At 42.9% G+C, this 10,686-nt stretch overlaps 1 protein-coding gene and 2 non-coding genes across 4 annotated transcripts; all 3 read right to left on the reverse strand.

Moving 5' to 3' along the window:
- Window positions 1-1,981: 1,981 nt before the first annotated feature.
- On the reverse strand, window positions 1,982-9,718 carry slc25a3a (solute carrier family 25 member 3a). 2 transcript variants are annotated; one of them, XM_074698549.1, is made up of 8 exons: window positions 9,595-9,718; window positions 8,397-8,560; window positions 5,606-5,724; window positions 4,469-4,648; window positions 3,962-4,143; window positions 3,370-3,542; window positions 2,825-2,935; window positions 1,982-2,443 (listed from the first exon to the last, which is right to left on the reverse strand). In XM_074698549.1, exons 2-8 carry the CDS (start codon window positions 8,533-8,535, stop codon window positions 2,283-2,285), a joined length of 1,065 nt encoding a protein of 354 aa, XP_074554650.1. In that variant the 5' UTR covers window positions 8,536-8,560; window positions 9,595-9,718; the 3' UTR covers window positions 1,982-2,282. The 2 variants fall into 2 exon arrangements, with proteins under 2 accessions (XP_074554650.1, XP_074554649.1); XM_074698548.1 differs by lacking the exon at window positions 5,606-5,724 and adding an exon at window positions 7,302-7,426.
- Window positions 2,557-2,757, reverse strand: LOC141810981 (small nucleolar RNA SNORA53). Its single transcript, XR_012600140.1, has one exon. It is a non-coding gene; the product is annotated as a small nucleolar RNA SNORA53 (small nucleolar RNA).
- LOC141810976 (small nucleolar RNA SNORA53) lies at window positions 3,665-3,865 on the reverse strand. Its single transcript, XR_012600136.1, has one exon. It is a non-coding gene; the product is annotated as a small nucleolar RNA SNORA53 (small nucleolar RNA).
- Window positions 9,719-10,686: the final 968 nt, after the last annotated feature.

Consider the following 10,686-nt stretch of genomic DNA (forward strand, 5'->3'; position numbering starts at 1 on the left):
AGCAAACAAATGGGTTGTAATGACAGCAGAGGTACATGTGCAGACCTGGACCATTAGAGGATCAGAACTGAGAGAGCATGAGCAGGTAGACCTGCTCACCTTCCTCTTCCTGCATGTGAGAAATAATACGTCACACATGCACTGCTTTGCTTCTAGTTCGAAATGTGTGACTCTTTTAAAATTATGTTGATTTTCATAGAGCTCAGCCGACACCAGCACGAGGAGCTGGTGGTAAACAAAACACTGGCTTTGAGGAATAGTGGATGCATTCAAATAAAAAATATCAGCTGGAGTTAAGCCAGTGCTTCAGGTCGTCTTAAATAAGGGCCACTCCAACAAATTAAAGACATGTTAAAACAGTCAAATGCTACTTAAAAGAAACATTTGCTGAAATAAGTCACATTGTGATTTTGGTATCTAAGCTTGTTGACATTCTTAGTCAACTTCCCCCACAATGGATAAAATATTTCAAATTTGGATTCCTTTGTAGCTACACATTAGCTAAATGGCAGTTCTGTTTTCTTTTCATAATGCTTTTTTCGTACATCTTTTTTCCATATGACTTATGTGTCATATAAAGAACAAAACAAAAGAAAATTTGGGTGAATGTTTTGAATTGCAACAAGGAAATCCCCATATACCCATTCTCAGATAAACCAATGAGGACAGTTAAATGTGGAGTGAGCTCCCCCTCTAGTGGCAGGAAACAAGAACAACAGGTAAAGATCGAGGAGTTTAGATTTAACCTGACTTTAGCTACAACGATAAAATGAAGAAAAAAAACCTTTTTACTGCAACCTAATCTTAATAAAGGGCTGGAATAATTTAATGTGATGCAAATTTTTCAAAAGTCTGAAAATAAACTTGTTTATGTTTTTTACAGGCAGGTGTTACTCAGTGTTTTCAATATTTGGCACAAAAATAATACTTTTAGAAATTCTGTCAGTGTGGTGTCAGTTAGGTGCTTTTTTTTAAGCCAGGAAAAAAAAAACACAAGCGAATTGTCATGAATGTGATCACAAAAACACTTAACTCTACATGATCCACTGTGGTTGTTAGACGTCTAAGTCAGAGTAACTCAGTATTAGCCAAAAGTGCTCCAAAGAAAAAGGGGAAGACAGTATTGGGGATGTGTGTTGGGTATGAATGTTTTGCTGTGTGAGAAGAACTACTGGATTAAAGGGGCTTACCTCTGAGATCTCCTACAGTGGACTCGTGAGCATCAGAGCATCACAGAGGGTTTGGAAGAGGGGGTCTGGAGCAATATGACAAGTTTGGGCTCTGACTTTGCCTCTGAACTCCCAAGATTACATCTATCAAGTGTCTATGAGATGTGATGGACAATGGAGGCCACACTTTGGAACCTCGAGGACTTATATCTGCTAACAAGCAAAATACTACAGCACCCTCCTGTCCTGAGAGAGGGGGTTATTTCAATACAATTCACCTTAGTGTAGTAGAACAGGTAAACATACCCATTACCTACCCAGACCTGCATTCTAGGGTTCACTTTCTGCCAAGGGTGTAAAAGAAACAGGAAGCTGATGTACAACAGTACCTGTTAGATGCATTTTGCAGGACCATGGCAGCATACTTACAGGCTACTCTAATCTGAAATCCACTGCAGTGTAAGCTTCATGTCAAAGCAGATTTTTTTTTAACTTCATTATCAAACAGCCCACAGCAAACATCAGCAGGAGTCAAAGTGCAATGTTATCAGAAAGCATTTTGTTGAGCTTGTAATTCAGTGCATTCAATTCAGACTGTAGCCAACACTTAAGATAAAATTCTTAGTTCACATGTGAAGGTGATCTTTTAATCACATGACAAGTTTCACAGAAATGCTCTACCTAAGTTGTTCCAGGAACAAAGTCTGAACCTTCCTGTTAAGCATTATCACAATAATGCATTACCTGGAGCATTAAAATCCCAAAGGCAAGCCACATCTGAATGTAAAAAAATACATGAACATGAAACGGTATCTTTGTCCAAGGGAGTTTAATTCTTTTATTAGAATTCCAACAATCTTCTAATCACAGGAAATGATAAAACCAGACAGGCGTTTCTACAGAGGGAGGTTTTCTGTCCGAGCGACAGTTCCATTGTCTCCTGGCTTGTTTTAAATATACATGAGTAGAAGCAGCTCGGAGCTCTGAGCAGAGAACGGGCTGACAACATAAATATAGAAAACTGCTGTGTGCGCTGTGGAGCTCTGAGGGGTCAGAGGTGGAGGAGACTCGGTGGATGATGAAGAGGAAGGTGAAGAGGAGGAAGAGGGGGGTTTACTCTGTGAGGCCGAGCTTCTTCTTCAGGGACTCGGGCATCTCGGGGGGAGGGGGACGGGGCAGGCGGAAGTAGACCTTCACAGAGTCGTAGATGAACCACTGCAGGGCGGTCAGAGTACCGATCATGATGATACGGGCGACCAGACCCTTCCACACACCTAAGGACAGGAAAGACAGAGATCTTTATCTGATGTCACTGAGAAGAAACTGGATCAGCATGACGACTGTTCTCAAATCCTTAGATCGTAATATTACTTTGATGGTTAAACAGAGTGTCCGTCCCCCAGGCTCGCAGCACTGGGGTCTCCCTGTGTGTGAAACAGGGCTGCCAGTGCTACAGGTGGGCTGAGGGACAGGTGGACTGTTCTCACACGCCAATGACTCAAGCACCTCCAACTGTACAGCCAGAAAGCTGCTGAGGGGCTGTGCCCAGAGCACAGCGCCCTCCAGAGGTGGATCTAAGGAGCGTGTTGAGGCTGTAATATTTTACATGATGCCCCATGAATGATCGACTCTGACTGGTTAACTCTGGTACAGACCTTTTGGTCCCAGCCTCTTGAGGACCTGGACTGCAGTGCTGCCGCTCTCCTTGTTCAGCACAGAGACCACGGAGTCAGCAGGGTGAGACACGATGGCACAGAACACACCGGCTGCAGAAGAGAAAAGACGAGAGATGAGCGCGGGAATGGGTAATCACATTGATCATTCTGGCAGATTTTTTTATTCTCTACTCTCTTTATTTTACACCTTCTTAAAGTCTTCCTCAATACACCCAAAACGTTTTCCACTCACAGGCTTAGATGCGTCGAGAATAGCATCTTAGCTTAGAATTCAGTTATGAGGACAAGCTCTATGTATTGGGAAGATTTGTGAATACGACCACAAGATACTTAAACCATGAATATACGAGGTCAGAGAAGCTGTCTGACAAACTAAGAAGTTTTCAACTTTGTGCTTTAGTGACACTTCTTTCAATCTGTTTATGATTTCACTGTGTCTTCTTTACACTTGTGTTAGAGGTGTAAAATCTTTTGCAACTGACTACAGCTCGGTAATCAGCCCTTTGTTAAGTGTTTTTACTCACCGATGTAACCAGCCACGAAGGTGACCACCAGCTGCTCTGGTTTGCTGCACTCGCTGCGAGGCTTGGGAACAACATACTTGTAGAGCAGCTCCACAGTACGCTCGAAGCAGGCAAACTTCATCATGGTGTAGGGGATCTGCCTCATCCACAGCGGCACAACACCCTTATAGAAGCTGGAGACAGGCAGAATGACAAAAGAAGTGAGCTCATCTGAACATCAAGTCAACTTCATACATACAGAGATCTAAAACAACCACAACAACAAACAACAACAAGCTTTTTTTTTTCTACGCTTCATGTCCGTCCCCCAGGCTCGCAGCACTGGGGTCTCCCTGTGTGTGAAACAGGGCTGCCAGTGCTACAGGTGGGCTGAGGGACAGGTGGACTGTTCTCACACGCCAATGACTCAAGCACCTCCAACTGTACAGCAAGAAAGCTGCTGAGGGGCTGTGCTCAGAGCACAGTGCCCTCCAGAGGTGGATCTAAGGAGCGTGTTGTTACCATGAGAAATAACATCAATGAAGCATGGTTTGTTGTCAGTAATGTGACTGAAACGTGATGCTGGTGAGTTGTGAGAAGTCTGCACACTTACGCCCAGAGACCCTCCTCAGCAAACATCTTGGGGACGGCCTGACGGAGAGTGTTAGCGTAGCCTGGCTGGGTCTGGATACGGACCTTCACGGCCTCCATGGGAGCCAGAGCGATGTCAGCGAAGAACTCTGCGCTGGCTGAGGCAGCCAGGTACAATGATGTCCTCCACATGTAGGAGTTCTCCTGTTAGAGGGAAACAAGGACAAAAGGTCAGGTTGATCAGGTAATAGACGGCTCAGGTTACAAAGAACATTAAATAAAAACGACCATCTGGAACACACAACGATATAAAAGAGATCTGGTTTGTGGAAAAGATAGATGAGAGCAAAAATTCCCTCCATATTTGTACAAACCAATTACAAAACCAAACATTTCAAAGACTTTTCTACAGCAACAAACTCTGGGAAACAGAAATGTTTTCTACCCACCCGAGTGTAACCATCACTGAAATCAAAGTGTGTAACTCGAGACGGAGACATGAACCAACACGTCCCGTCGTCGCACTCACCTCTCCCAGCAGGTCGCTGTAGAAGATCTTGAACACCTCATAGAAGCCGAACTTGCAGAGTCCCTGCATGGAGTATCCGATGAAGGTGGGGGCCCAGCCCTTTGCCAGACCTCTGACACCATCTTCCCTCACTGTCACTGCGAAGCCGTTTCCGATGCTCTTGTATTTGTCGGGGTTCACCTGTGCAGGTGGAAACAGTCGTGTGAGGAGGTATGCAAACAAATGGCTGTCAGGGCTGAGATCTGCTGATCTGAGCAGAGTTAAAGGTCCTAGGGATGACTATCAAATCTAGTCTGTAGTGTTTTGGCAGACTACACAATAAGCTTTCTCATTCTTCCTACATTTAGGATAGGAATATTCTGTAATGGGGATATAAATGACAATTCTTTAAGAGTTTAAACACTGATACATGTTGTGGAAAATTCTTAAACTTTTTCATCAGAGTAATTTGCTTTGAGATTGTGAATGTTAACGAAAAAGCACCCCTCATACTTCGACCACATGAACACAGATATATCCCTTCCTAAGTTTAACTTTGGAGGATGAAGCTTGAACCTAAACCAATACTGACTGTAAGCAAACCAATTAAACAATATTTTAATACAACTTTTGACCCTTCAGTTGTCTCTGAATTCAACTTCAAGCTCCAGTGTTATAAATCCTTAGCATTTGTTGTTTCAGGTTGATTAATGAGATTTCAAAGTTTCTAATCTGTCTGTATTTATGTTCAAACATTTTTAGCTTAAATTGCTGTTCTGAAACTCTTACAGCACTGTGGTGAGTGTTATTTGCTTTCTCCTAATGTTTCAGACTTAAATAAAAGGCTAGCGCATACTAATTTAATGGCGTCATCGTTTCCCAACACCATCTCTGCATGTCCACACAGACAGTTAAAGGTTTCAAAGTCTCCACCCTGTATGGAATTACTACTCTAAAGCCTCTGTGGTACGTTGATATAAAGAGCTGAGGAAATATCTGCACTCATGTGGACAAGGTGTGGAGGTTTTAGCACCTTCAAAAGCCTGTTCGTATTTGAGTCCTGATCCTTCATGAAGCTGGACGCCTCAGAGGCTGCAGGTGGTTCTGGCTACTCGTCACTACATTGGGGGGGGAAAGGGGCTCAGTTTCTGTACAAACCTGCAGGCGACACTTGACCAGGTCGAGGGGCACCACTGCTGTGTGTGTGATGCCGCAGCTCAGGATACCCCCAAAGCCACACAGGGCATAGTACTTATTGGAGCCGAATTCGCAGCTCTCTGTGATAGAAGGGAGGGAGGGACACACAGAACGCATGCAACATGCAAGGTCACGTGCAGCACAGGACAAAAATCAACACCACAGCAGAGCCGCATAATGGAGGAGAGGCACTGCAGGGGGTAGACCTTTAGTCCCCTCAGAGTCCAATATGAGAATGATTAAAGTGCAGAGTCCAGACTCCTCCATTAGAAACGGCTCTGCCACTAACATGCCACCATCATCAGGATAAAACACCAACGGTTGATAACGTCATATTTAAAACATGATTTCATTAAAACCTTTCAAGGGACCACAGTGATGAAAGCTGAAATATAATTTCTAAACTTTCTTTACTTTAAAATAACTTTAAAACTGCAAAAAAAAAAGAAAAGAAAAAAAGTTAAACTTGCTGCACAATCCACAACTGGTAAGTAAACAAAAATGCATGATGAGAAGGAAAGCCGGATTGTCATACAAGTGACTTTGGGGACGATTCTTTATAGAAAGTTTCAATTTTTACCCAAGAAAGAAGAGTTCTTACAGTAAATAACAGAAAATTAACGTTAAAAACTGGTTGATCGGTACATCTCAGACATTTTCTCCACTTTCTTAGCATTTCAAGTTAAACCTATGTCACTCTTAAGAGCAGAGACACCTGGATATAGAGGCTTAAGTCATGGAAGAGATTGGAATCAAGAGCAAAACAATGTTAGCTCATGTTTTAGCACCACTACTGTGTTTAAAAAAGTTATTTTAACACAAAACTGTTTTATTCATTGGATTTTTTTTTGCCAGAAGTAATAAGGCCTCAAAATGATTCAACATCCACTAGCAGCCTTTTCCATGGTCAATTCTGGAGAAACTCTGACTTAAAAACTAAGCTTAAGTAGTTTACAGCACCCATCAGGTTCTGTAATTGCACTGGCAGGAGTTTCAGGGCTGAACTGTTTAGTCTTCTCTTGATGAACACAAATCAGCAAAACATCACTGTGGTCCAAAAATCAGGCATTAGAATCATTGAACAATAACATTTAAATGATTCATTCAATTTTACTACAATTTTAAACATCCCAGTTAATATTACATCTCTGTTATCAAATACATGTGTCACTACAAACTTACCTGATTGCAGGTTTATAACCCAGTGTGTTATACAGTATTAAGGAGTTGAGTTCATGTATAGATAAATGTGTTGTTGATCTTAGACATTGGACGGCTCAGAGAGCCTGAGACACCTGCTGGTGTTTGACTTTACATTCAGGACATTTTTTCCTTCAGGTCCTGGTTCTCCTGACCTTCACATACAGAGTCCTCTACTGTTGACCGACTGTGGGGTGGGTGGGTGGGTGGACTGGGGGCGGCGACGTGGGCAGAAACAATTGTACACACAGGAACACCGGTGCGGTCATGCAGCCATGTTATGATCACTCCAACACGTTTGAATCATGGGAATTAATGACACAACTTCACCACGACTGGGCTGACGCTAAAGTCTCATGCAAATTGGTGCTTCATCAAAAAATAAAAAATAAACACACGAGGGTTATTGGTGGATGAGACGTGACGGATAAAAAGGCACCGAGCCACAGAAACAGACCTGCATTCTGCATTTGACCAGATCGAGGGGAACGACGGCTGTGTGTGTGGTGCCACAGCTTAGAATCCCCCCAAATCCACACAGGACGAAATACTTCTGAGAGCCGAACTCACAACTGTCTCCCTCTGAGGAAACAAGTGGTACTGTCAGAACATCTGAGTCTGCACAGGAGGAAATAGGTACTTGGACGTCCTACCTCACAACTGAAGACACTCAAGAACCCTGACTGGTAAAACACGTTACCTGATGGATGGACAGCCTGTCCTGCTCTTAAGCAGTAAGCAGTGGTGAAACCTGCCTACCTGTTTGGACCTAAAACAAAGTCATAAGCTGGGTAACATCTCTCTAGCTCTAAACTAATCTGGCGCAACAAACATCAGATACATCGTACTGCTGCTTAACCCTGATAAGGCCTTTGAGGTAAGTCAGATGTATAAATTCAACTGTTTATGTGAAGAAAATGAACAAAATTCATTCATTCTAAGAAGCTCCTTATGAACTGCATTAAAATCAGACTTAGAGCCCTATAAGCACTAAGTTAACATTTTCACCATCAAAGGCTGCCATTGACTTTTCAAACCCCTGAAACTGTACAGAATTACAGTCAAGACATTAAAGTTATTTGGGGGTCTGTTTTTACAACCCACCATTTATCATCAACGCCAGGACAGTTTGTACTCCTCTAGATAGGGGTCACGTGCCTGACGAGATTAGTTTACAATTATGCAACCTCCGTGGTTCCTCATCCAGCACCGTTCTAGTCATCTTGGAGATCTTGCTGCGTTTCAAGTACGACACACAGAATTCAGTTTGCTGCAGCGCACAGGCAAGATCCCACTTTGTCCTTCCTTGTCCTCCACAGGCACCTTGTCTGCAGCTAAAGGCCTAGCAGCTGACTGCTTCAAAAACCAGAAAACCTCCCTGTTATGACTATTAATCAGTCACCAATAATACTGCAAACCCCACGACATGGTAATAAACTTTGAATATTACGACTAGCGCGACAAAAAAGGACAACTGTGCTAATCTGCTTGGTTAAGGTAACGCAGCTAACGCTAGCTCCGTTAGCCGTCCTGCGGACTTAGCAGCGGTTACCTTCTGCAGAGGCGGCTGCCAGTGTGCGTGTCCTCTGTCCATGGAGGCTCTGTTGTGGCTCTTCCACTTTCTGGAGGGAGAACAGGGGAGCGCTGAAGGGGTTGGCCCGGGCCAGCTGTGTCAGAGCGGTCGGGTACATGGTGGTGTCCTGCCTGCTGGCCGAGCTGCAATGAGCAACAAGTTAGCTTTGTGTTAGCACGGCTAACTGGTAGCGGTGACTGATAATAGACCCGCCCCCACCGGCACACACGCGCGCACACTCGACCGTCACGTGTCGGTGGGCTAGCGCAGTGTACGTTCAGGGTTTGTCAGAATGATCGGAGAGATTAGTTTCCAACTTGGGGGTTTAAACTTCAATCAAAACTGAATCCGAAAAACATTAAAATTCGAGAGTGTGCATTTGTGAGAAACATTTAGCGTATTTTTTTCCCCAAATTACTTTCGATTTTCTGTCATCCTTTACAAAAGAAATACAAATATAAGCCATGGTTTGTATTACCAGACATACAAATTTTCCCATGGTAATATATGTTAATCTTATAAAAGATTAACAGTTTTATTCGTGGTGTTCCATCACATACAATTACAAACTAAATTCATATTACTTGACATAACACATATTACAAGACAGAACGAAGAACATCGACTTAGATGTCAAAGGCGTTTTAATGGGCACCTAAGGCACGTTATCTTGATTACTAACCAGTAAGTAGCAAAAAATATGGAGATGCGTTGCGCTTTCCAGTGAGACTACATTGCTAAACTTATAAGCTCCGAGCATTAGATGAGCACCTGAACGCAACATTTAGTGAGGCGTCTTGATGACAGGAAATGGATAACATTAGCTGAGTGAATGAGTTAAGCTAACCATGATCCGGAGATCCAACAAGCCACCCACAGAGCATCTTGTACACACTTCAAATGTTTAGAAGACCCACGCCGTAACGCCACCAGGCATATGATCATACAGAAAGTTTTTTTTTTCCTTTGGCAATGCCGCTTAAATGCTAGGCTAAATGAAGCGCTAAGCTAACTTGACCGCTTCAAGGTGGAATGTATCTAGGTAAAGAGTGGAGATGATGTCCTAGAAACAAAACGTCTATACAAAGCTACAGCACAGAACACAGACGGATTTCAAATATCAAAATGGGCCGTAACACACTATACGGCTTGTTAAAAATGAAAAAACTTCACTCACTCTCTCAGTGTCGTAAGATGGCGCCTCCGCTTGGCTGCGACCGGCTGCTCGGAGAGGCCGAATGACCTCGCGGTGAATCGACTTGTCCTTTCGTGACGTCACGGAGAGGGCCTTGCGCTCCCTGCCCAATAAAAACAACGCCACAGAGCTGCCTGTCAACAATGCTAGACCAATCAGGGAAGGATTACTGTGCAAAGGCGGTGCTTATTTAAATCTCAAAGTAAATTTTCCTTTAAAAAACAATTTTCTCTCAGGTGCATCAGCACCACACTTTTGGGTCCTCACACACAGACTATCTAAGTGTGTGACTTATGATAACCCCTAATAAACGTGATGCCTGACACTAAGTGGATTATCTAATTGTAGCTCCTTCTATTTCTGTCCTTTGTAATGCTGTAGACAGTGTAGCCCCCATCTTATTTGCTCCACACCTGGTCACACCTGAGGAACAGATGCACTTAGCCTGACACCACTCAGTGAATACTATGTTCAGAATCATTGCAGACATTAAGATGAGTATTTTGGATGACTATAGGCAATTAGAGCAAATAAATGCACTGAGGTTAAGGAAGGATACAATCTCCCACTTATCTGTTTAACTTTTGTTATTGTTACACTTAAGTCCAATATTACTCCACAGTTTGATTGTATTTATCTAATTATGAGACATTTCAAGAATTTTCAGATGAAGTTCATTAGAAAAACCCACTATCTTTCATTTCAGAGAGAGGAATACAAAGGTTTACAATTTTATTCTAAGATCAAATCAATTAACACCCACTCGTTAAGCATTAAACCTCACATATCAACATTTGGGTTGCTTTTTTTTCTAAGGTGAGGCATTGCTTGGTAAATTTACAGCTTACTGAAAACCAACAACTATGCCACCATAAATACACCCAGATTCTTTGAAGGCACTGATGAGGACTATACGAAATGAATAACGATTATTTCCAGGATAAAGCCTCCACTTCCTATGAGGACTTTAACCCACTGTCGAACAGACGTGGCTACTGCCAAGGCGTGCATTTGTTTTGGAAGCAAATGAGTGAAGATTTCAAAAACTACTTTTCTTTCTCCAAGACAACTTTT

Source organism: Halichoeres trimaculatus, unplaced genomic scaffold (assembly GCF_033239565.1).
Source record: "Halichoeres trimaculatus isolate MK-OKI-2021-1 unplaced genomic scaffold, fHalTri1.1 fHalTri1_scaffold_21, whole genome shotgun sequence".
Classification (NCBI taxonomy): Eukaryota; Metazoa; Chordata; class Actinopteri; order Labriformes; family Labridae; genus Halichoeres; species Halichoeres trimaculatus.

Bases quoted from the DNA above. Each gene is read 5' to 3' on its own strand.
- slc25a3a (XM_074698548.1), bottom strand. From the start codon at position 8,535: ATGTACCCGACCGCTCTGACACAGCTGGCCCGGGCCAACCCCTTCAGC. The intron at 7,427-8,396 runs GTAACCGCTGCT...TTGTTTCCTCAG, and splicing joins GGCAGCCGCCTCTGCAGAAG to AGGGAGACAGTTGTGAGTTC. The intron at 2,444-2,824 runs GTCTGTACCAGA...TCCTGTCCTTAG, and splicing joins CAAGAGGCTGGGACCAAAAG to GTGTGTGGAAGGGTCTGGTC.